Source organism: Chanodichthys erythropterus, chromosome 11, assembly GCF_024489055.1.
Source record: "Chanodichthys erythropterus isolate Z2021 chromosome 11, ASM2448905v1, whole genome shotgun sequence".
Classification (NCBI taxonomy): Eukaryota; Metazoa; Chordata; class Actinopteri; order Cypriniformes; family Xenocyprididae; genus Chanodichthys; species Chanodichthys erythropterus.
Window position 1 is genome coordinate 9712001 of NC_090231.1, and position 27453 is coordinate 9739453.

At 37.2% G+C, this 27453-nt stretch overlaps 1 protein-coding gene across 5 annotated transcripts in view; it reads left to right on the plus strand.

Annotated features, from left to right (window-relative positions):
• svep1 (sushi, von Willebrand factor type A, EGF and pentraxin domain containing 1) overlaps positions 1-27453 on the plus strand; it is a 107848-nt gene that overhangs the window by 45192 nt on the left and 35203 nt on the right. For all 5 annotated transcript variants that reach the window (XM_067401497.1, XM_067401499.1, XM_067401501.1 and 2 more), the window contains exons 4-16: positions 6056-6214; positions 6359-6538; positions 15782-15961; positions 17114-17308; positions 19417-19535; positions 19630-19759; positions 20010-20117; positions 23561-23692; positions 23954-24145; positions 24334-24455; positions 24544-24646; positions 25908-26105; positions 27143-27376. In XM_067401497.1, coding sequence (XP_067257598.1) covers positions 6056-6214; positions 6359-6538; positions 15782-15961; positions 17114-17308; positions 19417-19535; positions 19630-19759; positions 20010-20117; positions 23561-23692; positions 23954-24145; positions 24334-24455; positions 24544-24646; positions 25908-26105; positions 27143-27376 — 2052 coding nt within the window. The remainder of the gene's footprint in view (positions 1-6055; positions 6215-6358; positions 6539-15781; positions 15962-17113; positions 17309-19416; positions 19536-19629; positions 19760-20009; positions 20118-23560; positions 23693-23953; positions 24146-24333; positions 24456-24543; positions 24647-25907; positions 26106-27142; positions 27377-27453) is intronic.

Below are 27453 nucleotides of genomic sequence, written 5' to 3' on the forward strand. Positions count from 1 at the left end.
CAGAATAATTCTAGTGGGGTCTGTAATGTGGTTGAAGTCTAAAATTACCCTGTGTCCACATTTTCTTTGATTCCTAAACAAGTTTGTCTGTGTTTTGGGCATGTAGAATCATGATAAATGTCTGTCATATGAGCTAGATCCATTTGGCTCTAGCTTTGTGCAAAATGCTATAGTTGGTACAAAATGCTATAGTTTATGCTACATAAAGCATTGTCAGGAATTGCATGGTGTTTCAGTTCGGTTTGACTTTTACAACTTCACCAGAAAATCAAAATAAACCTACCTTCCATAGCCACTCACCCATCTGACATGCTAAAGACATACTAGCACTGTAAACCTCCTCTCATCCTCTTCTTAGTTCACTCTCTCTTCTTACTCACATCCTTTCTTTGGACTGTAAGTTCTTGTCCATCTGTTGGTTTCAAGTCCTCTTTCTCTCTTCTTTCATTTTGGGTTTCTGGAAGGATGAGGGTTTTTAACTCATTGCCTCAGATTTATGAGACATGCAGCAGGGAAACAGCAGTCCAAATTAACACCAATACAGAACTTGTGAAGTTCTTATTTTAAAAAGTGTAAAAACTCTAAATATAAAAATAGCTAAAGCTTCCATGTTGGAAGTTTCTATCACATGATTATCAGACTAGCTTATCCTGACATACAACAGAGTTACACAGAATTTGGGGTACCAGTCACAACCATTATAATCTTTGGAGGACTAAGGATATTTTTAAATATATCTCTGATTGTGTTAATCTGAAAAAAGATAGTCATATATACCTAGGATGGCTCAAGGGTTAATCAAATACTTTAAAGGGATAGTTTACCCAAAAATGAAAATTATGTCATTAATTACTCACTCTCATGTCATTCCAAACTCGTAAGACTTTCGTTCATCTTCGGAATGCAAATGAAGATCTTTTTGATGAAATCTGTGAGCTTTCTGTCCCTCCATAGACAGCCTCCCAACTGACACTTCAAAGGGTTAGTTCACCCAAAAATGAAAATTCTGAAAATTCTGTCATTAATTACTCACCCTCATGTCGTTCCAAAGCCTTAAGACCTTTGTTCATCTTCAAAACACAATTTAAAGTATATTTGATCAAATCCGATGGCTCAGTGAGGCCTGCATCACCAGCAAGACAATTAACACTTACAATGCCCAGAAAGCTACTTAAGACATATTTAATACATTTCATGTGACTACAGTGGTTCAACCTTAATATAAAGCGACTAGAATATTTTTTTCTTTATTTAACAGCATCTAGTGATGGGCGATCTCAAAACACTGCTTCATGAAGCTTTGAAGCTTCATAAATCGATTTCGATTTCGACAAATTGTTTCAAATCAGTGGTTCGGAGTGTGTATCAAACTGCCAAAGTCATGTGAACCATTGAAGTTTCAAAACATTTATGACATAACAACCCATTAACTGAAATTAACGCTCCGAACCTCTGATTGGAAACAAAAGATTCATGAAGTTTTGAAGCTTCAAAGCAGTGTTTTGAGATCGCCCATCATTAGATATTGTTGAGTAAAGTCGTTATTTTGTTTTTCTGATACACAAAAAGTATTCTCATCACTTTATATTAAGGTTGAACCACTGTAGTCACATGAACTGTTTTAAATACGTCTTCAGTAGCTTTCTGGGCATTGAAAGTGTTAATTGTCTTGCTGGCAATGCAGGCCTCACTGAGCCATCAGATTTTATCAAAAATATCTTAATTTGTGTTCTGAAGATGAACGAAGGTCTTACATGTGTGGATCAGCATGAGGGTGAGTAATTAATGACATTATTTTAATTTTTGTGTGAACTAACCCTTTAACACTTCAAAAAGTTCATAAAGAGATTGTAAAACCATCCACAGGAATTGAGTCAAGTCACCTTTATTTATATAGCGCTTTTTACAATGCAGATTGTGTCAAAGCAGCTTTACATTGATAACTGGTATATAATTTTGGCTGCACAGCAGCTCTTAAAGAATAGTGTCAATGCAGGCAAATCAAAGCACTGTTGAAAAAATGTCAAGAATACTGTTGAATATCAAATGTCAAGTCAAATGTCAAGTGTCCCCAACTAAACAAGCCAAAGGCGACAGCGGCAAGGAACCCAAACTCCAACAGGTGACATCAGGTGGCAAACAGGTGGCAAATATGTGTTAAAATGGAGAAAAAGCCTTGGGAGAAACCAGGCTTAGTCGGGGGGCCAGTTCTCCTCTGGCGAACAGCGCTTTGTTACGATTCAGGTTGCTATCATTGAGTGAATTTAGTGGTTTAGTCCAAATTTTCTGAAGAGACTCAATCGCTTTATGTAATGAAAAGATTTAATTTATGCTTTTATTCACATATAAACATTGATCAGCGAACATAAACAGAAGCTCAACCAAACGTGCAAGAACAAACCTCTTGTGGAAGCTCAAACGTGCTGTGTGTAACACACGAGAATGAACCTCATTGGTTCTGTCACGTCAAGTAAACACGCTTGAGCTTCCGTTTACCACAGCTAATACGTGAGTTGGTTAACTCCCTGAGGTCTGAAAACGCGTCGGTGCGTTTTGTAGGATTTTTTTCACATTGCAGCAAAACAGACTTAAATTACTAATTTCTTCATCATAGAGACTTTCGTCATTTCTTGTCATAGAGACATAAGTAATATATCAATTGAAACTATAGAATGTCTTCTTTTATTTGTATACACTCAGAGTAAAAACACAATGTTGTGCTTTTTGTAAAATAAAGAAAACTAACATGATGCGGCATCTCTCGTCTCCCTCTGAACGAAGTCTAATCTGATAGTTCTCAGAAAATGAACTGTAACTTAGTGAATACTAATGACAAAAAAAATGACACTTATATCTAAGGAAACGTTGAAATGTCAGGTTTTGAAATCGTGCAAGTCAAATCGAAAACAAATATTCTGTGTTTATGTAATCCGTATGAAAAGAGAGCCATGTCAGAAGTCCGTGATTCAGCTCATTATCCGTTAATGCGGCCACACCCACGGAGCCAGCGCTTTGTGGACTAAATGTGCACAGAGAGCGCCCTCCTGCTGCAAGTATGAATTAAAAACACAGTATCCAGCACTCAAAGTTATGACAATAAATATTACTTTGTAAGTATAGAAATTTGACATAAATATATAAGAAGAATCCATCAATATTTCTCCATATGTGCATGCTTTTAAGCTAAAAGCCTATATGAAATGCCACAGAGGTAACATAATTGTTCAGACACTTTGCATCACAGAAATAAATAAAATTGTAAAGAATATAATAGAATACCATTATTTTAAATTGTAATAATATTTCACAGTATTGCTGTTTATGATGAGCTGAGACATGATTACAGAGGTTTTTTTTCACAGCCTACCTGACTGAAAGGCCTCATTAATATGCAAGTCATTTCAGGTCATTATTATGTGATTATTTTGTCTTCTCAGGTGTAAATGGCCCATTATTTATGCAGATTCACGCCTCCTTGCATACTAGGTTTCTTGACAAAAAGTGTCTTACAAAATTTAAATCACTCTATTGTTTTATATGAAAGAGTAGTCAGCATAATTTTTACATAATTCCTAAGCAAAAACTCTAGTCTACAACCTCCAATACCCAAAAGTCTTGTGAACACAGATATAATTTTTTTGGCCTTATTTCAGTGACTTAAGTTTTTTGTTTTTTCAATAACCATGCATAAACATTATTCCTTCAAAAACACAAACATGTACATACATGTTCCTCACATATTATTGTAGCCTAGTTTGTGCTGAATACAGTGTAATGACACTTTTTCCATTAATATGTTTATGAACAACTGAAAAAAGCACAAATATCAGAGCATGTCAAAACTTCTCCAAGCCCCAAATCAGCCTCAGACTCCAGAGGGTTAATGTTTATATGTGAATAAAAGCCTAAATTCAATCTGTTCGTCATATAAAGCGATCTTGTCTTTTCAGAAAATTTGGACTAAACTGCTTAATTTATATGGATTAGTTTTACAATCTCTTTATGATCTTCTTAAAGCATGAAAGTGACAGTTGCATAGTTGTATATGGAGGGACAGAACGCTCTCAGGTTTCATCAAAAAGATCTTCATTTGCGTTCCGAAGATTAACGAAGGTCTTACGGGTGTGGAACAGCATGAGGGTGAGTAATTAATGACAGAATTTTCATTTTTGGGTGAACTAACCCTTTAAATTACACCAATCAAACCAAACCAAAAACCATCTAGTGTATTTAATTTGACAAAATACAGAGTAAGTTTGCTAGCTATTTGTAACATAAGCATAACGTCTATGAAAATTTTCATTAAACCAGGTCAGTGTAAAATGAAGAATGTATTCGCAAGCAATTCGACTTTCCAATGAAGATGTTTCACCACCCATCTCAATGACTTCATCAGCTGTTGTATTCTGGGGAATTCCAGCCATCAGACAGATCTTAAAAGCAATTTGGATGAGCGACAAAATGTCTTCAGTAGACACATTAAAACATCAGGGCATGTGTGTAAAGGTGGCGTAATTTAACAACCAGTTGCTTAACATTTTTCCCAGCACTTCTTTGAGAGAGGAAACCAATCATCTTTCCAGCTTTCTGATTTCTCCCTGTATCTAACTTATTCCATCCATCCATCTGTATGTCTGTTTCTCTCACTTGAGCACAGATGCATACATTTTTTCATTGGTTTTGGTTGTATTCCTGTCTTACATTCTTTTTCGCCATCTGTCTGTTTACTTCTCTCTTCCTGTCTCAGTTTCACAGTCAATCTCTCTTTGTTTATTTCGGTTCTTCTTACATAAATTCCACCATCTGCTTGTCTGTTTGTGTCTTTGTGTTTGGTAGCTTTTCTTTCTCTGTGTCTTTTTGCCCGGTGCCCAACTGCCTCTCCTTTAGGCCCAGTGTTTCAGAGCGGATGACCACCCATCAGCACCAGTTTACAGAAACTGTCTTCCCTCATCAAAACACAGAATAGCACAGTATTGCAACTGTTTCAAAAGCAGCTGGGTGTTATTTGCATGAAAAATGACCAAAATGAAATATTAGACATGATGCCAAGGATACTGGGTGGAAAACTTATTTACAGTACTCTTGCATATTACATGTTATGTAACCAGTGAAACAAAATGGTAGTTGTCTGACTAGCCACTTGAGATGTCAGCTCAGTGGTGGACGGGAGTCTGTTTCTAATATCAGCAACACCTATAAATGGAAATTTGTTACGTTAGATGTGGGTTTTGTTGTTTAATTGACCAGATCGTCTCTCAAGATGACTTCTGACAGTAGGTACAGTTGAAAGAAGAGAAGGAGAGATGGATTGAGAGAGGAGAACGAATGTGACTGTTTTTTAAATGATGGAAGAAGTGACCCAATACCTTAATTTATTCTCCAACTGGGGTCCAAACAAAGTGTTTTTTCTCCACTTTGACTAAGTTGAGATGTCTGGCTGACTGTACAGAGCATCTATTGATAAAGAGTGTCTGGGTTGTTCCTCCCTCCACAAGTGAAATGTCTTTGATATTTTACATGAGCTTATGTGGGGAGATTTTTAGGTATTGCTGCCAAAATTGTTCCAGTGAAAAACACATCAGTTACTTTTCTAAATAGAAAATACTCTTGGAATTTAATGAATCCTGTCTTAACCTCCAAAACATATTGTATATGTCATTTAAGAAATGGAAAGTTAGTGCCTGGGAGTCTTCCAGTTCAGTAACATGTTATCTGACACAAAATCTTATCACAAGGGTTTGTGTCTAGTGTTTGACTTAATTTTCTTGTGGCATGTATACCAAAAAAGGTTTGGAATCACAGTTGCAGAAACAGATTATTGCATCATTTCAACATTTCAAAAATTTTATGTTATATTTTTAAGAGAACTTTGCTTGATTTGAGAAAACATTTTGGTTTAACATTACAAGGTCAAAAAAAATGAAAGAATAACATAGATGAATTGCATTTAGAAAATGTGAATTTAAAAAAGATGAATTTCCATTTCATTCCGACTTTAAGTCAATGCTATCAAACTTACTCTTTTTTACCTTTTTCTTTCACTTTTTTTTCATAGCTTGTCCCTCTGGCACATATAAACCTGAATCAGTTTCTGGAGGTGTGAGTACCTGCCTGCCCTGCCCAGATCCTCATCACACATCCAGACCTGGGAGTACAGATATATCAGACTGTGTGTGTATGGAAGGCTTCAGACCACTCAACAACACATGCCAAGGTGCTGATCTATCCGCATTATTTCTATAACCATGCATCTGCTTACATTTGTTCATAGATATGTGTCCGTATGCATGCTATTTCAAACACAAAATATAATCATTTAACTCTCCTACTCTCTTGTTCTCTATTCTCCCTACTGCAGTGGTGGTCTGTCCAGTTCTTTCTCCTCCAGAGAACGGCTTCTTTATCCAGAATGTGTGTAATAATCAGTTTAACTCTGCATGTGGGGTGCGCTGTCTCACAGGCTTTGACCTGCAGGGAGATGGAATCAGACTCTGCCAGCCAGACGGGACCTGGTCAGGAGTTCAGCCTAGCTGCAGAGGTGAGAGAGGGGGGGTGGGCACACCTGGGAGCAGTTGAATGAAACCTCTTAAGTGGTTTCATTTAAGGAATTTCTTTAAAAGCATTGCAACAAATGTCTAAAAGGGTTAGTTCACCCAAAAATGAAAATTCTGTCATTAATTACTCACCCTCGCATCGTTCCAAACCAAGGCTTTTATTCACATATAAACATTCATCAACTCGCACATCATTTGTGGTAAATGGAAACTCAAGCATGTTTGCTTGACGTGCGAGAACCAATGAGGTTCATTCTCACGTGTCAAGTAGGTTCGGTTGAGCTTCTTTTTTATTTTTGCTGATCAATGTTTATATGTGAATAAAACCCTTAATTTGTGTTCTGAAGATGAACGAAAGTCTTATGGGTTTGGAACGACATGAGGGTGAGGAATTAATCACAGAATTTTTGGGTGAACTAACCCTTTAACCGCAACCCTTACCTAAAGCCGCTTTTACACCGTAGGGCAGAACGGTTCTTAGAATGGTAAGGAACGGTTCTAGTTGCGTTTCCACTGGAGCCTGCTACAGCATGGCACAGTTACAAACCGTTCTCAGCCTGGAATTCTTGGCACGGTTGTCTAACCATGCTGAATCGTGCTGGTAGAATGCGTGAACTGATGTCGACACACAGGATTGGTCACTTGTCTGTTGCCTGGCTACCAGTTTATCCATAGCTGGCTAAGTGCTCTATTTGAGCGACGTAAACACAAACTAATAATAAAATATTAATGATAAGAAATATCTGATAATCAGATGAATCACCTTCGATAATGAACGCGATATTGCGTAGCTTATAAGTGAACTACAGCTCTGTTTATTAAATGCCGCTCCATTTGAAAGCAGTGGATGGCGATTTAGCGGCAAACGGGGAACCGGCTTTACTGATGAAATGCGCGTGAAAATCTCATGCGATATATCGCTCAGCCCTAGCTCCATAACTCGGTCATTATGTATGTCTAATATCAGTAAACAGTTGCGTTACCAAGATAACAACTGACGCTTTTGTATTACATTCAAAAGAGCGGCCGTTATCAGCCCCACAGTGGAAAAGGAAACTGTAACTGTACCAGCTGGCCCGGATTGGCACGGAATGGAACAGTTATGCAGTGAGAACCGTTCGGCCCGATGGTGGAAAAGCGGCTTAAGTGTTTATTCTAAGCATTTCGGAAAAGTTTATGGCAAAACATGGCAATGGAGAAGCGGTTGCTATAGTCACGAAATCTCCCACAATAAACAGAACATAATGGACCACTGACTTTTAAACAAATTACCGTATTGTTCCGAATATAAGACAACCCCCCCCCCCCTTTTCAAGATGGAAAATTGCTTTTTGAGGAACAAATCTTGTCTTTTATAAAGAAAATACTTGTATTTGAAAATAATTTTCATATTGCATATTTTTCATATTTTAATGTTTAATTTTTATTTTGAAAGTATGGTAAATACTGGTAAAATGTACCAACACATTTTTTTAAAAAAAGACGTTTTGGCATACCATAAATTAGGGCCGCACGATATATCACATGCGATTGTCACTCGCATTTCGTCAGTAAAGCCGGTTCCCTGATTGCCGCTAAATCGCCATCACCTGCTTTCAAATGGAACGGCATTTAATAAACAGAGCCGTAGATCACTGATAAGCCACGCAATATCGCGTTCATTATCGAAGGCGATTCATCTGCGATATGAACGCGATATTGCGTGGCTTATCAGTGATCTACGGCTCTGTCTATTAAATGCCGCTCCATTTGAAAGCAGGTGATGGTGATTTAGGTGCAATCAGGGAACCGGCTTTACTGACGAAATGCACGTGACAATCTCATGCGATATTTCGTGCAGCCCTACCATAAATTGCGCGTGAGCATGAAGCGCAACTTCCATAGGAATGAACTGAAAATGCTCGCTCTGCTCCGAGCCAATGGACACGCACTGTTACGTTGCATCAAAGTGGCCGCTTCAAAGAAATTTACAGGCATGTGTGTCAGTACATAGCTGAAATAAGACATGAGGGGCTCGCTGGTGGGTAAGTTCAGCTCTTTGGTCTTTTTGCCTTCAGCTGGATGACAGCTCTGGTTATGGGCAGACCCTCATTTCTTTTCCGGCTATGCCTGTCATTCGAAGCAGCTGCTTTTAGGACTGCGGTAAGCTTTTCTTTTGACTTTTAGCATTTTTAAGACTTTTTAGGCTTGCCATGTTATGTATTTCTTGGCTGCTTAATGAGTTGTTTGATGACTCCGCTGCGTCTATCAGTCCTGGGGGCTCACTAGTTTTACACGTATTTGCAAGTAGGGCTCGCTGCAGCCTGTGGTGGATATCCAACCCCGGCCACATCCAAGTGTGACGTCAGAAGCCACGCCCATGCCCAATACGTCACCTTGTGATTCCCCACTAAACCACTTCACCAGAAATCCCGCCCTGCAGGTAATTTCATTGGTTACAGTGACAGGTAGGTTTAGGGATCAGTGTTTGATGTAGGCAACTCAGTACTGTGATTGACATGACCAATAGAATCAGCTGCAGGGCGACATGGGCCTGTCTTCTGACGTCACACATGGATGTGGGCCGGGTTGGATGTCCACCGCAGGCTGCAGCGAGAGGCTGTATTTGTCGCTCTCTATTGTTATTGACATGTAAAAGTCTAGACGAGCAAATTTTGACAGATGTATTTCCAAGAAAAAAAACACCATCTTATGTTCGGAACAATACAGTAAACATTTACTAAACTACAGCAGTACTACAATATTTGAGTTAAGGGGATTATTAAAGGGAGTCTGACGGACGATATAGAGTGTCCTAAAATTTGAGCACATTTTTTCTACGAGTGTACGCACACTGCTATGACATAGGAGGATGCTCAAAATCCACGCCACTCAAATAGTTTTCCATTAAATTACAATGAATTTGTCCAAATTGTTGTTATTGTACTTACACATCGACGCCACTTAAGTGGCATATGGTGATTAGATTCACTGATTTTGCCGCCTTGAACTTAAGCACGAAAGTACAGAATAGTGTTTGTTGTCCTAGCCGTGATGCGGCTCACCATATAGTCCTATGTGCTAACCGGATTTACAGTACTGGAAATAAGAAATCTAATCCATACAAAAAAAACTATTCTTTTAAAATAGGGAAAACACCCTACTCAAGCCCGCCACTATAATCAGTCACTCTTGCACATACCTGTCAACACTCCCGTTTTTCCCGGGAGTCTCCCGTATTTCACACCCATCTCCCGCCCCCCTCCCGTTTTGTTATTTCTCCTGAGAAACTCCCATAATTTGTATGGCCCTACCTCGTTATATGAATAATCACATCAATACAAGGTTGTCCAGTTGGCAGATCTTGTATGAAACGCAACCTACTCACAGAATAGATACATCATACAATTTTGAACCCATTTGTGACCTCAACCTGGCAACCTACAACTCGGTTGCGCTGTTGATATCTGCGCAGGTAGACAGGGGAATTTGAATCATGCGTCACTAAAATGGCATTAGAAAGCTCAGGTGGTGCTATGGCGAAAAAAACAAAATATAGCTGCAAATATAACAACAGCTGGATGGAGGAATTTAATTTCTTATCACGAAGCAGCATCGACAATTCCCACGCTTTTGTTATGGGTTGCACTTATGGTTTAGGGAACTTTCATTCAAAAAAACTGAAACTAAATGTTTCAAATCATAAGGTTGTCCTACAAATAAAGTTTATCTGTCAGTCTGACTGAATGAGCTGTCAATTTTTCTTTCATGTTTTATTTTCAGACATCATGAGAATAACGTAACGCTTGGTATTTTAATGTAACATGTTATAACAAGAATATCTATGGCAAGAGCTCTTTTCAGTCGCTTTCTATCCTCATGATTATTTTCTTTTGCTCCTTTGCATAACGTACCGCTGTAATAGTATGAAAAAGGACAACATATACTGCACTTTTGTGGTCTGTTCTCTCGATATAATTTATGATATATCCCATTAATAATTCACTGGAATGAATGAAGAATCTTGTTTTCTCCTCAAAGCCTCACGTCTCTTTTTTATTAAGGCAACGCATATGACATAATACAGATATATATCACTATAGTTATATGTAACCTGTCCGTTATTGCTGTGAAAAGAATCATGCTTTTTCATGGCCTGTTGAAATACCTTGATGATGCTTTTACACTTTTAAATGTCCTTTTAATGTTTATTGGTTGAAGTGTGCGAAAAATAATGTCATCTCATTGTACCCAGTTTAAGAATAAAATATATTATTGCGTTCATAGAACGAGACTTTCACTGACTGTTTACATCTGAAGTTACACCCATGATTCGCGCAAAGCATCATGGGGCGTGGGAATAAGGTGGATACAAAACCTGCACACAAGTACACTCCCTCCAGCAAAGTCTGCTACTTACAATTATAATTCTGAATGTAAGAAACGCTAGGAAACACGTCACGTTAAATACACGAAGTACATGAAATGTTTTGTTACATGTTCCACATGCACCACAGTGTTTACCGTTTCCTTTTATGTAATATAAAATTTGTTATAATAAAGATAAATAAAAAAGAAACATGAATAAGTCTCATTATTATCACAATAATTCTTATTAATAATTATGTGTATTTAAGTTGCCTCTGACCCGCCCCAAACCCAACCCCCATCTGCCGAGCCACGCCCCCGAAAACACCCCCCCCCCCATGAGTTAATTAATTCAAGCGCAGTGGAAATTATGAATAATATGAAAATGTTATTGTTCATTCAAATTTTTTTCCTGACAATACACACCATTTCATGTCATACTTTCAACAAGCTTATTTTGATTGCTAAAAATACACATCGGTACTTACTTCTCCTCAATTAACATGAAACCATCCATCTCGTTTGAGGTCAGCAGATGTCTTAAGGGACAAATAAAAGAACTTAAGGGAATACTTAAGTAATTAAGGGAAAATACTTAATGACAGCCTTGAGGTTCCTTAAGTGGACCATTAGGTTTTTTCCTGCAACCCATGTTTCACTAAAGCCTGGTGCACACTGTACAATTGATAATAGTCCTTTACGAATATTTCTTATCAGACTGTACGAACATGATCCCAGCTGTAAGCCATATCACACTGAGGGATCTCAGTTGTTAGACTGTCAAAAAGACTTGTCCGCAGTTTTACACCAACAATCTGTGACATGTTCAGTGAAGCCCAAAGTATACTTCACTTTTTATTCGTATGTGAGGGTCAGCGTACAGTGCGTGTGACGTGAATTTTGTCGTCAGATGAGTAAGCGCGTACTGTACGGTCACTGCCGGATTTTTGTATCCTCACATACTTTTACGTGCAGATCGCAAATGTGCTTTCTTTGTTTTTGTTGTTGCAATAATTAGTTTCTCCACAAGGTGACAATGACCTGGGTGCTTCGATTCACAAGGTTTCAAAGAAAAACTGCATAAACAGAAAAGACCGGAACGCATGCAAGCTACAGCAACAGTGGAGACCTACATAGACTAAATATTGTGCAAAGAGTTTAGAAAGTACCCTCATTTGTACAAAGAATACAAAGATGTTTACATGGGTTGTAACTCGTGGCGAGAGATTGTTCAAAACTGCGTATGCATCGAACGCCTGTGTACACGTACAAGTTAAATGAAGTATACTTTGCAAGGCTGTCTGTTCGACTGTGCATGTACATTAGCGAATGCGTAAAAAAACGAAGTATACCCATTAACCTGGATTTGACTTTGAGCTGCATTTTAGATGCAGAATTGAAATGGTGGCTTGCAAACAAAAACAATATAACATTTATTTTGATCATGGCTTCTCTTGAAAAGACAACTGGAAAAAAACAAAGACGATGCATGGAGCAAGTGGTGGTTTGTTGTTGTCTCATTAATTGTGTCATCAGGTTCGGCACTCATATTGGTTTTTGATTTGAAGGTTGTCGTGGGAGAAGTCACACTACAGAACTGTGCATCAAATCTTTTGACACTGCCAGAATTTCATCTGAGGCAAAATTTGATCGCAATAGAGTGCCTCAGGGATGACGCATTTTTGGAGGCAAAACCCGGAAGCGAGTTAGCATTTTAGGACTTCCAACGCCGTAAAGTCTATGGGTTTTTTGAATGTTTTTTTGCTAAATCGCCTGAAATAAGGTCTGTGGTTAATAAAGCCTCTAAATACTTTCACGTTTTGATCTATGACATAAAACACACCAGTTATAACCCACTTGTGATTTTTTTAAACTTTTACTGTGTCTTAAAATTGGCGGTTGCTAACAAATTGCTAAAAGGGACTACTTCTTTTGGCGGGGACTGTAGACGTCATCATTAAAAACGGGACATTTGGACAGCATTTCTCATGAAACAGTGGATAAGTATTCATAACAGCACAGATCATAATCAGCGAGCATGTTTATAAATAAAGTAGTTTTCTAAATAAAGTTTGAGGAAGCTTGGTGGTGACGACATTGATCCGCGACCATGGTGTGCTGTAGGGGGCCTGCTGTTAGCCTTTTATATCTGACGACTTTATTTAGGCTTCAAAATGTATTTATGTTGTGTTAACTTGTAAAGATGATCTTGATAGACAAAACGTGTAAGTGTCATAACCCTTTGTTAAACACAGAGCTTATTTTCTGCGATTTTCCAAAAGTCTATGGGAAAAATGCATAGGCTTTCAATCGAGGGAACCCGTGCGCCGCTAACTTTCGGGTTGGCCTACAAAAACAAGTCATCCCTGGGGTACTCTATGGTCTTTAATCAGCTGTCGGTGAACATGTCTAACTAATGATCAAAGACGCCTCTTTTAGGATTCACAAAATTAGTCTCAGACGGCCAAATCGTGGCCAAAATCTTACTTAAAGGTGCCTTTAACCTTATAACTTCGGGTTTTCTTAACTTAAGGTCTTTCATGCAACCGGGCCCTGGAGTTTATGACATCACCAGTCCTATAAATTGAAAATAAACTGATTTATCACTTGTTTTTCTTTTCTCTTCCTTTTCTGTCACTCATTCTTCCGTTCACTCACCCCCTCCCCACTCTTTTGTGCTATTTTTTGCCTCTGATTCCATCTAAGCGGAAAACATATTGTTTTTATTGTCAGTTTATGTGTTACACAATTGATAGCTCAAAGGGCTTTTAGTCACCCCATATGTTTCATCACCCCCAGAAACGCTAATATACTGCAGCCTGTGAGTATGTATGCGTGTATGCAGTGGGGCTCATAAAGCTATTTCTCTGCATGTCGGCCTGCAGAGCTCAGAGTTAATGTGTGTTTAGATAGCTGGAAAGTAAACTTGAATGCTTTGCCAACTATGTGAGGGCTTGCACACTTCAACACACCAACAAATGAATACAATATGAATATGCACCTACACACACACACACACACACTAAATAACACACTCAGACAGATGCATGTATGCAAGTTGACTTGTGAAGAGTTTCCTTCTTGTGACCTCAGCCCTGAAATAATATTTTGGATTTTCTTTGTTTGGAAATAAATTACAGGTCTCAAAGTCCTAACCACAGACTACCAGCCACCCTGTTTTTTTTTTTTTCTTTCTTTTCTTCCTGTTTTCTCTTAACCCTTATGCTGTGTTGAAAATCCTATCACACTCGTGGTGTTCCTGGTCAAAAATGACCGGCCTGCAAAAAATTGCTTATAAATCTCTCGTTATGCTACCATCAAATATCACCAAATATTGGATTTGATCTTTTTGTCAGCTTGTTTTCTTTCAATTAGGACAGGTTTTGTGTTTATTTTTGGAACGGAACGATCGTAGATCTTATTTATCTGAGCTCATGTACCTCAGTTTTTGAGTGAAAAAAGGATAATTTTGTCAATTTTGCTCAAAATATGAAAATAATTTGAACTGTTTATCACACTAGTGTGCTTTAATGTTTAAGCAGAAATGTTTTGAAATGGTGTTATTTTGTTTTTATTTATTACAAAATGGCCCAAAATCACACTTGTGTTCCCGGTCAAAAATGACCAGGCTGCAGAAAAATCACTTGTTATGCTATTTTATTACCAAATATTGGATTCAATCTTTTTGTCAATTTGTTTTCTTTAAATTAGGACAGGTTTTGTATTTATTTTTGAAACTGATTGATCGTTCTCACCGATCTGAAGTCAATCTCTGTGTAAAAGAAAGCCTGTAATACTCAGCATAGTTTGTTTGTGTACATTAACGTGTGTGTATGTGCACAGATGCACGATTATGCATGTATCCACACATGCAGAGGTCCGAGGCCTTTATTTTTGCTCATCTACATGTGTATATGTGAACATGATGAACACTCTCCTGAACACTAATTGTTTCTCTCCCCCATTCATTTTCAAAGGGCAGTCATTTTTGACCAATATAAGCTCAGATCAATGAGGCCTATAATTAATCAAAAATAATTGTTTCAAAAATAAATACAAAACCTGTCCTAATTTAAAAAAAAAACAAGTTGACAAAAAGATTGAATCCAATATTTGGTGATAAAATAGCGTAACGATTTTTTGTAGACCGGTCATTTTTGACCAGGAACACCTGGTCAAAATTTTATACCTTTTTGTAATAAATAAAAACCAAAATAAAAATATTTCAAAACACATTTCCTGCTTAAACATTAATGCACACTAGTGTGATAAACAATGCAAATTTTTTCACATTTTTTGTAAAAAAAATTCAAAATCTGAGGTGCCTACGATTAATCAGATGCAAAAAGAAATAAAAAAAACAGTCCTAAATGAAAGAAAAAACTGGCAAAAAGATTGAATCCAAAATTGGGTGATAAACTAGCATAATGAGACATTTATAAGCAATGTTTTGTAAACCGGTCATTTTTTACTGGGAACACCACAAGTGTGACAAGGTAAACCCACCCCCCCCCCCACACACACACACACACGTTAACACCCTAAAAACGAAAATTATCCGCAAAAAATGAGTAGTTAAACCCTGTGTGAACAATGTCACAAAGTTTCAGTCCAATGCAATAACTAGTATTTTCAGAAAAAATAAAACCTTCTCCGGGTCAAAATGACCCGAACACCACACGGGGGTTAAAATCTGTCTTCTTCTCTAGTCTGTCCATCTTTTCCATTTTTGTTTCTCCCTGGCTGTTCATTTTAGCTCAGTGCTGTTCCATGAAATCATTTAAAGTTTATCCAATACAGCAAAGTTTTAATGACATAGGACTGGACTTTCTGTGCGATGCTCTAACCCCTATCTGGTGTGTGTGTTACTTTTCCCATAGTTCGCTCTTGCCCAGATCTCTCCCCTCCACATCATGGGGTACTGAACTGCAGTGAGCGTACTGCCCCCTACAGGCTGGAGTGTTCTGTGCGCTGTGAACAGGGCTACAGGCTGCAGGGCAGAGGCAGACTCACCTGCCTGGCCAACTCACAGTGGAGTGGACCACAGCCCCGGTGTGTCGGTAAGATAGAGAATCTATGTGTTTAAAGACTTTTACATTGTTGCAAAAAAAAAAATCTTCTTGAAAAAATGTAGTTGAGATAAACATTTTTCTTTTGAACTTTCTATTCATCAAAGAATCATGGGACAAATTTGATTGCTTTTCCATCATAGAATAAATTACACTTTGAAATATATTATAATATAAAAAAGTTGTTTTAAATTGTAATAATATTTCACAGTATTACTTTTTACTGTATTTTTGATCAAATAAATGCAGCCTTAATGAGCATAAGAGACTTCTTACGAAAACAAAATCTTTTTAGGATAGCTTTATGGTGAGTAAATCTTGTGGTAATTTTTATTTTAAAGTGAACTAATCCTTTAACTAGAAAAAACTTGCAAAATGATAAAATTGCACCATATACGCCCGCCTACAGATAGCATAGGCATCAGTCCCACAACAATGCCCAAGCTTTGCTTTTATAACTGTCTCTGGTCTCCACTAAAAGACAGTCAATCAATCTGATGTAACTGAATACATAATTTTGTGTTTAGTTTTTTCTTGGTGCTTCATCAGACATAAACAGCATCTTTAGCAGCATCTTTGCTAGTTTTTACCCACAAAACTACGCCATGCTTGGTTTCCTATATAAAAGTAAAAGACATTTGTAAGCATGGCCTCCAAAATAATCTTTTATATATTTTATCAACTTCCATCTTGAACAACTTTTTATGTATTTTGATCTGTCCATCACTCTGCTGTCAGTCAGCATTGCTTTGCTCTTCTCGGTTTCATCAGTCTTTTGTAGTTGGATAATTTGAAATGATACTCCAGTCTTTGGCCCGTTTGAGTTGCTTGACATGTTTTCTTGTCTCCACTGTAATTCTTTTACTTTATTCCACTCTGTGCTCATCAATTTCTCTTGCTTTGGCAGGACAGGGTGATCCCGATGTCAAATTGAAAATCATTTGTTTGTGCGAGTATGCATGTTTTGAGGTTGTTTCCAAGAATGTCCAGCAGTGTGGTCAACAACCGCTTTTACATTTCCCTTTCTGGAAATATTTTTGCATGCTTTCTCTCACTCTATTGCTCTCTCATTCTTTTGATTTATCTTTGAGGAAAAAGTTTGTTGTTTTTGTTTTACTGTCCCTTTTTTCCTCTCGTTCTAAGAGGTGCGCTGTCCTCCGATTGTTACCTTGAAGCATATCCATCTGTCACCCCCTACTTGTGGCGAGAATGAGGTCAGGACCGGAACATCGTGTCAGTTAACCTGTCCCCGTAGTTATCGTCTCCTTGGTGACTCTGAAGTCAAATGTCTGCCTTCTGGAAACTGGAGTGAAAATCTACATAAAGCAACCTGTACAGGTGATTTGTTTTCTGTTTGTGTTTATGAGGACATGCAAGGATATGTATTGCATAACCCTGTTTGTCTGAAACATCTGTATTTGGTCCTCACTCACTGCTGTAATATGATGTTTTGCAATGGGACAGATGTACTGCCAGTAAAACAGGTCCATTAAATTTGTTGCTCCAAAATCTTCAAGATGATAGAAGATCATCAAGCAAAGTAGTCCAGTGTGGAAAACTAAAGGATTCCAAGATCATAAAACTCAAAAACTGCCCCTCCAATCTGGAACTGAACAAAGCTTCAATTAGTTTTGGCTTTCACACCTTAACCTTTATGATTTACTGATGAGAGGAGACATTGTGTTTGTGTATTTTTGTGAGCTTGTGGCTTATAAGTGTCTATAGAGATTAGGGCAGAGAGGAAAAAAGGAATATTTACCATATTCATCTAATCTAGGTTCTTTTTGGGGCTGTCAAAAGATGAAGTAATTGTTTAGCTTGGAGGAACAGCAGAGGCTGTGTGATTAATAAGGTCTACTCCAACCTGGATGTGATAATAATTGACAGTTCAGTCAATAAATCTCAAGACCAACAACTGTTCTGTGCTCATAGACTCAACATGAATCTAGAGTCGCATTAAGACTTATGGGTTTGGAACAATGTGAGGGTCAGGAAATTGTGACAGAACTTTCATTTTTGTTCATTTTTGGCCCAGTTACTGTAACAATGAACTATTTGTTTGGCTTGGATAGACAAAACACAGACAATGTTATTAGCAAGTTATACTCTGAGCTGCATGTGATAATGACACACCAACAATTTCTCAACATGAATCTAGAGTCACATCATCAAACAGATAGTTCACCCCAAAATTATATTTCTGTCATCATTTACTCACCCTCATGTTCCAAACCTGCATGACTTCATCCTTTCCAAGGAACACAAATAGTGATGTTTAGCAGTATGTTCACACTGCTCTTTTCCATATGCTGTGCAAAAAAACAAAAAACAAAAAAACATTAACATTAAAGGGTTAATTCACCCAAAAATGAAAATTCTGTCATTTATTACTTACCCTCATGCCGTTCCACACGCATAAGACATTCGTTCATCTTCAGAGCGCAAATTAAGATATTTTAGTTGAAATCCGTTGGCTCCGTGAGGCCTGAATAGGGAGCAATGACATTTCCTCTCTCAAGATCCATAAAGGTACTAAAAACATATTTAAATCAGTTCATGTGAGTACAGTGGTTCAATATTAATATTATAAACCGACGAGAATATTTTTGGTGCACCCAAAAAAACTAAACAAAGACTTCGATTCATACGACTTCGATACGACGCCGATTTCAAAACACTGCTTCAGGAAGCATCGGATCACAAATGAATCAGTGTATCGAATCAGCGGTTCGGAGCGCCAAAGTCACGTGATTTCAGCCGTTTGCATTTTGACACGTGATCTGAATCATGATTCGACACACTGATTCATTTGTGCTCTGAATCTTCATGAAGCAATGAAGTGTTTTGAAATCAGCCATCACTATATAAGTCGTTTTTCTGGCGCACCTAAAATATTCTCGTCGCTTTAGAATATTAATATTGAACCACTGTACTCACATGAACTGATTTAAATATGTTTTAGTACCTTTATGGATCTTTAGAGAGGAAATGTCATTGCTCCCTACGGAGGCCTCACGGAGCCATCGGATTTCAACTAAAATATCTTAATTTGTGTTCCAAAGATGAAAGAAGGTCTTAACGGTGTGAAACGGCATGAGGGTAAGTAATGAATGACAGAATTTTTGGGTGAACTAACCCTTTAAGTGAAAAGTAAAAATATCTAAACACCCTTAAAGATCTTTCATTTGACGTAAAGTGGGAATTCTCCGATGGCAAGATTTTTACAGATAAAGAAAACAGTGTACAATGAAAACATACAGTAACCGGGGGCCGTCGAACTCCAAAAGGGATGAAATCTTTTTACATTACAGATGTTTTACATAGAGCATAAGATTAAAGATGAGATAGCTGGAGGTAATGAGTGACATCATTGAATCAGTAATTGGTAATAGGGTTGACGTTATGGAGACTTTTGAGCCCTGAACTTATTTTCTTCTCTTTTGTAGATATAGAGCCTCCATGGATTCAGTGCCCTGGTGATGTCATCACAGAGACAGATGAACATCAGAGATCAGCTAACGTCAGTCTAAACGCACCCATGCTGAGAGACAATTCTGGAGATGAGGTGAGTTTTGCATCAGCTTTCCCACCCCTTTTTGAATTAAAGACACAGGTTTGTGCATGTTGTTTTAAAATGAGGACTTGCCTTTCTTCTTCAGGTTGTGGTGCAGGTGACCCCTGTTCTAAACCCCATGCAGCCTTTCCCTATAGGAACAGAGTTCATAACATACACAGCAACCGACCGCACAGGAAACAAGGCCAACTGCTCTTTCACTGTTACTGTAGTTGGTATGGTTGGATTTCTTTGCACAACTAATATTTATTTACATGGTCATTTAAAGTTAGTATTGTTTTGCAAAAACAAAACTACTACATAATTAATATATTATTTATTTACTATATTCAACATTTTTCTGTGCAGTTTCCTGTCTTGTACATTTTTTAATACATTGTAGAATTTACAGAATAGAAAAAAACAAGACATTTATTTTTGCTACATTTAAAAAAAAGCTCTATAAAAAAATCTTTGTTTCCTTAGATACGGAACCGCCTTTGATTGATAGATGTCGATCTCCACCCACTGTTAAGGCCTCTGGAAGAAAAACTGCAGTATACTGGGAAGAACCTCAGTTTTCAGACAACTCAGGTACATATAAATTCATTTATAAGAGAGTAGAAAAAGAGAAAAAGTGTTTTATTGTCACATGTACACTACCGTCCAAAAATTTGGGATCGGTAAAATTTTTAATGTTTTATAAAGAAGTTTCGTCTGCTCACCAAGGGTGCATTTATTTAATTAAAAAAACTGTAAAATCAGTAATATTGTGAACTATTATTACAATTTAAAATAACTGTTTTCTATTTGAAAATATTTGAAAATGTAATATATTCTTGTGTTGGAAAAGCTGAATTTTCAGCATCATTACTCCAGTCTTCAGTGTCACATGATCCTTAAGAAATCATTTTAATATGCTGATTTGCTGCTCAAAAACATTTATTGTGTACGATTGTATAAAATATTTGTGTACAATATTTTTTTTCAGGATTCTTTGATGAATAGAAAGTTCAAACGAACAGCGTTTATTTGAAATACAATCTGTTGTTACATTTTAAATATCTTTACTGTCACTTTTTAACGCATTCTTGATGAAAAAAATATTAATTTCTAGGAATCCTGAAAAAAAGTACACAACTGTTTTCAACATTGATAATAATAACAAATGTTTCCTGAGCAGCAAATCATCATATTAAAATGATTTCTGAAGGATCATGTGACAATGAAGACTGGAGTAATGATGCTGAAAATTCAGCTTTTCCAACACAGAAATTTTATATTCCAATAGAAAACAGTTATTTTAAATTGTAATAATATTTCACAATATTACTGTTTTTACTGTGTTTTTAATTAAATAAATGCAATCTTGGTGAGCAGACGAAACTTCTTTTAAAAATATTAAAAATCTTCCGATCCCAAACTTTTGAACGGTAGTGTATGTTCTGTTTTCATTCAGGTTTCCTTGTGTTGTGCTTCATGTTAATCTTCTAGTCTTAAGATTCTCTTCTTTTTGGTTTCTATGGTTACTAAGTAATTAGATTCCTCAGTTCAGGTGTGTCTAGTTAGTTTCTCCCCTTGTCTGCTCTGTATATAAGCCCTCAGTTTGAGTAAGTTCTTTGTCCTGTATTGTCTTAATGTAGTGTGTGTTGAAGATTCTCCTGTTTTCTCTTGTGTTTGATTCTCCTATTATCTCTCTTACATTTAGACTCTGTATCAGTATTTCCTCGTCTATGGTGACTAGAACACACCAGTACCCTGACATTTAGTAGGAGAAAGGGTACGCATGAATATTAATTAGGTCACACTAAAATAATTTAACATGTTCTCTTGCTGTTTTAATAAATATAGACAGCAAAAAGAGGAACAATGTCAATTATTAGGCCACACTTTTATCATGTTTATAGTTTATTTTGTGTTAAGATTAAATATTAAACGGGTCCAGGAAAAAATGTAGGCCTTTCTAGAAAGGGAGGGATTCTCTTCAGGGATTGAGGTTTGGTAGAATCATCACAGAGAGGATTTGCTTCAGAACACCTGTGGAGGTTGAACAGGGTTGAATGAATTTTTACAGTAGCTGTAGAGAATGGAAATGGTTTGATTTATTAACATTTTAAGAACTCTGGGAAGGAAATGTTTTCCGACAAAAAGTATTTATTGAATTGGCTCCATAAGCAGCGATAAGGAATGAAATCAGGCTTTTGGTCTCAGACAGGTGAAATGGCTTTAGTTTTATTCTCTTACTGCAAATCCAATTAGGTATATATTAATATTAGGTATATGGTGAGTATGGAGATTATTGGTATAAAACAAGATAAGTATTTCAAGATAATAACAAGATAATAATTCATACACACAAAGGCATTTGTACAAATGCACATGCACTGCAAATTATACTAGATAATTAATTTTGTTCTTAACCATTCCAGACGTGAATACACACACACTTTTCCAGAGAGAAGTTCCAGGGCTATTCCAAACTGTCTGACAAATGTCTGGGTCTGGCGGGTTTTGGAGGGAGTTTTGTCTGTACTAAATATAAACCAGCGTCAGGGTGTGGGCATGGAAAAACAAAACATGCTGACGTTGGGGCAGCGTGGTGTGACGTCGACAAGCAGCCTCAGTGTGGTCACAAAACCTTATTTTAGTGGATGTATGTATGAAGGTTTCATTATAGTTATGGGTACTGATATGTGCATGCAAATAATTGTGAGTGTGTGTGTGAGAGTCTTTGAGTATGTGGAGTGTGTGTGATCCTTGAAAGTCTATTGTCTGACCGCAGTGTAGCACCCTTAGTTCTGTGTCATTAAACAATCTAGCAATTACTCTCCTTTGGCACCAAGGCCTGTTATTCCCAGGCCTCATGAGGAGCAGTACAGTAGCGTATCGCCCTTTGTAGGACTTTGTGGTTGACCAAAGCGAGTCCTTGTGGAGCTCCACATTGCTCCCTGTGGTAAATGTCTGTGAAAATACCTGTTACATCATTGGCTACTGCCAGATTGCACAACACAGGCAATGTCTGCGATATCGCAAACAGATGCAGACATACAGTATACACTACAATGCCAAAAGTATGTGGACAGCCACTTCTAATTAACAGGTTAAGCTGTTCTAGTAATTCCAGTGAGGATAAATCTTTATGCTAAACATTGTAGTCATTTTCTAGAGAACTGTGTGCTTCCGAATTTGTTGCAGCAATTTAGGAGAGGCATTTTTCTGCTCCAGCATGATGATGCTCCAGTGCACAAAGCGAATGTCCGCAGAGAAACTGATTACTGAGTCTAGTGTTTAAAGACTTGTCTGGCCTGCACAAAGCCCAGACCTGACTTCCTTTGGGAAGATTTGGACACCCTTGTGTCTGAATAGGAACAAATCCTGCTTCCATGTTCCAGCATCTAGTGGAAAGCCTGCCCAGAAGTGTGTAAGCTGTTATAGCTGCAAAGAGAATATACAGATGGTTTTGATATTAAATATACAAGTACATGTTGATGTACTCTTACTTTTATATTATATGACATGTATTGTACACTACTATTCCAAACGTCTTGGAGTCAGTAAGTTTTTTTTTTTTTTTTTTTTTTTAAGATGTTGCTTATGCTCACCAAGGCTGCATTTATTTGATCAAAAAGTACAGTGATACATTGTGAAATATTATTATAATTTAACAACTTTTTTCTATATTAATATATTTTAAAATGCAATTTATCACTGAGTGCAAAGCTGAGATTTCAGCATCATTACTCCAGTGTTCAGTGTCACATGATCCTTCAATAATTATTCTAATATGCTGATTTGGTGCTCATATTTTTGTGGAAAACATGATACATCATTCTATTCTTTGATGAATAGAAAGTTTAAAAGAACAGCATTTTTTTAAGTCTTTACTGTCACTTTTGATCACTTCAGCATCCTTGCTAAATAAAAATATTTATTAAAAAAAAAAAAAAAATCCACTGACCCCAAACTGTAGTGTATATAATAGTGTGCTGCTTCCTTGCCTATATTAAGTTATTTATTTGTTTATTTTTCTTTCTCAGGAGGCTATCTGAATATCTCCAGTACTCACTCATCTGGTGATGTATTTCCTGTGGGAGAAACTTCAGTTTACTACACAGCCACAGACCCTTCCGGCAACAATCGTACTTGTGAGCTCATCATTACTGTACAAGGTATGTTAGAGTGAACTTTGCATAAACTTTCTCATTGTTGACTCAAAAGTTTATTCCACAAAGCATGCTACAATCTATTATTCTATCTAGTTTGTTTCATGCCAAGAGTTTTTCTTAAAAAAGAATGTGTACTATGCTATAATCTGTCTTTGGATCTGTCTAGCCAGTTAAACTAAATGCTGTGAATTTTTCCAGATTACACTGTTCCTATTTAAATAAACTAGTTAATTCACTGGCACTGAAGGATGTTTCTAACCTCAGGTTCAACCTGTGAGAAGCCATTTGTACCAGTGAATGCGGATTTCTCATGTGCCAAGACGGAGGAGGGGATGAACTGCACTTTGATATGCAGACAGGGTTACAGTCTTGCTCAGGATGCCGTGCACAGCTACTTTTGTGCCAATAATGGAATCTGGGAGCCGCCCCGCTCACCAGACAGACCTGATTGCTCCCGTGAGTATTGCTTCAGTGTTACTCAACTTTTGTCTTTCATTTTTGCTCTACTGTTCATAATTTCCTCTTTCCACAACACGGATTCATACACACACTGTCTTACACTGTGCACAAACAAATCTCTTGATTTTTATGCTTTTCTTTGAGTTTATTGTAAGCATTTTGCTCTATATATCTCCTGTGTACAGTGAACAGAATTGCAAACAATGGCTTTAAGCCCTTTGAGATGCTGTTTAAAGCATCCCGCTGCGATGATCTTGACTTGCTAAAGTCCTTCACGGGAGAGTTTTCAACTGTTCTTAAAGATATGGTGAGATCTGACACATACACATATACTGTAGCCACATTTTATCTTGTTAACTCTCATTGTATTTTAAACAATAATCATAATCCCACAGGTCCCTAACATCTGCGGTGGAGATGTCAGCTGCAAACTGGAAATGAATTTACCTGGACAGTGCCTAGAGTATAACTATGACTATCCAAATGGATTTTCTATTGGTAAATAATGACATGCTAATGTGGAGTGACTTTATCTTTTTCACCAGTCAGTGTTGTTATTGTTAACTAAAACTAAAGCTATTAAAAATCTGTAATTTTTGTAATTGAAATGATGCTAAAATAAAATTAAATATAATACAATATTAAATTAAAAACTTTAAACTTAAACAAAAATTAGAAATGTTGATTTGGAAACTACCTGAAAGAGGTTTAAGTTGAAGAGTACTAAATAAAGTGCTAAAACTAAAACTGCACTCATGTACTCATACTCATTAAAATGCTGAATTAAAACTAAATCATATGTGCAAGTAAAAACATGAACTGTTACATCTTTTGTGTGTAACGAGTGGTTCCCTACATTGTTACAGGAAGGCGGTACAGTAACCATGTGACGCAAACATCCAAAGCACATGCCCAGAACGCTGCCTCTCAGACAGCATGCAAATAGCCTATTAAATTTAATCTAACAACAAAAGACAGAGAGAAAACCACTCACTGCTTTTGACTGGGTGAGCCCTGCTGGAGCAGCTCTAAATAAATTAAAGAAAAAATATAATAGAGCAATAATATGAACAGTTTGTCTGGCTATCACCAGACCAAGCTCAATTTAAAATTGAACATTGGTCTGGGGAGTCTGTATGTATTTTCTACTGCACAAGAGGTGTGATCAACGAGCATTATTCATGCAATTGGTTAGTCCTTCAACCAATCAGATCAATGATCCGAGTGACATACTTTGCAGAGCGACGCGAAAACTCCAGACAGGTTTAGTTTGTATTGGTTTGTAGCATTGATCAGTGGTTTGCAGAAGCAGCAATGGCATCGAGCGACTTTTTCAGGTTGTGAAACCTGAAAGTGAGTGGCATTTACACCCACTCGAGCGATTTGTTTGCTAAACTAAAGAAGTCATTCAGCATCGTCGAGAGGTTAAAAGGAATTGGATTGACGGTCGTGCCTGCATTTTAACAGGCATAATTAGGCATGAAAATAACTGAAGAAAATATCTATTTGCTAAGCCAATTCATTTGAATCATATTCTTTTGGTTTCTTTGCCCAATATTTTAAAAAATTAAAAAATTAAATGAAAATAGAGTATCTATGAATTCAGTATTCAATGAAAATCAGTACTCTGTATCGGCAATACTAAAAATAAAAGTATCAGTATTGAACTGTAAAAATTGGTATCGGTGCATCCCTACTGATTAGCAAAAAATATGTAGAATGGTTTAGTGAAAAACCTTTTTTTCCCCCTTCTCCTTAGGGCCTGGAGGATGGGGCAGTAATTGGGGCTCTCAGAATGGTCAGGACTATGCATATTTTGACACTGGTTTTGCTCCAGAGCACCAATTACAGCAAGATGCTTCATCACAGCATGGCTATCACATGAGGACCAAACGTCATCGTAAAATCTCTGGCCCTACCAGAGAGCAGAAAATTCAAATCTATTTCAACATCACAGGTAGAGAAATACCAACTTTTGGGCTAGTTAGGTCCTGTGTTGTTATTGCACCTGTTGATAATTAGGCTGCATTTACACTGGCACAAAAAAATCTATTTTTTACTTAAATAAATAAAATCTGACTGAACGGATATAGACGGAAAATAAAAGCAATTATTTCATTTATTTAAATAAATAAAATAAAAACTTGCATCTGATACAGATCTGAATTTGTTGCACACGTGCAAACACAGAAATCAATTTTTTCACATCCATTTTAAGCCACTTCGAAATGTGGCTTCAAATCAGATACATATCCAATATCTGGGCATCTGACCCACGTCTAAACACATGTATACCATTCCGTTTGGAATTCCATGCCACCACAAGGCGAAGACAACACGTTTGCCCACAAAGATAGTATAGTAGTATTACGAAGCAGATGTGCCTGTATGCACTTGCACTATTTTCTCATTTTTCTCATTTCTCATAACTCATTTTTTTATTAAGGTGGAAACTTTATATTTAGGTAAGAAATTGTGCACACATAGAAACATTCAGGAGCATAAAAACTGGTTTTCAATCTCTGCCCAGTGAATATCTGTTTTTGTAATTAAACACACAAGCTTCACTATTACAGAGAGATGCTGTACAGATGCATGGAGGTAATTCACACTCACAATCTCTCTCTCTCTCTCTCTCATTCAAATTAATTCAAATAAATGTAATCTTATTGCACTACTTTATTTCACTTCAGAATTCTAGATCTAACGAGCCATAGATAAAATAACATGAAAATTGCTTTTATTTTCCGTCTATATCCGTTCAGTCAGATTTTGCGCAGCAAACATCCATGACAGCTTTTAACTTATCCATGCTGGCAAATAATCGTGGTGCCACCCGATGTGTGATTATATAAATAATTTTAGTATGGCCAAAAAAAAACGCATAAGGTCAAAACATCTGATTTGTGCATTCAGGCTTGCAGTGTAAATGGAGCCTTAGTTTTACACCCAAAGCCAGTTGCAACTTCTTCCAACACCATTCCTTTTTCCCAGCAAGCATCCCACTGCCCTTGTCGAGGAATGACTCTGCGGAAATGGTCAATCAAAAACGTTTACTCAGGGCACTTGAGCAGCTGACCAATCGGCTTAAGCGGACATTGAGCAAGCAACCGTTCTCTACCTTCCATGTGTCATCAGAGATGATCATAGCGGACCCCAAATCATTGGAAAGTAAAAAGGCTGCACTATACTGCCGGCCAGGGTCTGTTCTCAAAGGCAGGGTGTGTGGTGAGTTTGAAAATGAAATACACATTCAACAGGACACGTCTGATATAGATTCAGGAGTGAAAGATGTGACAGGCATT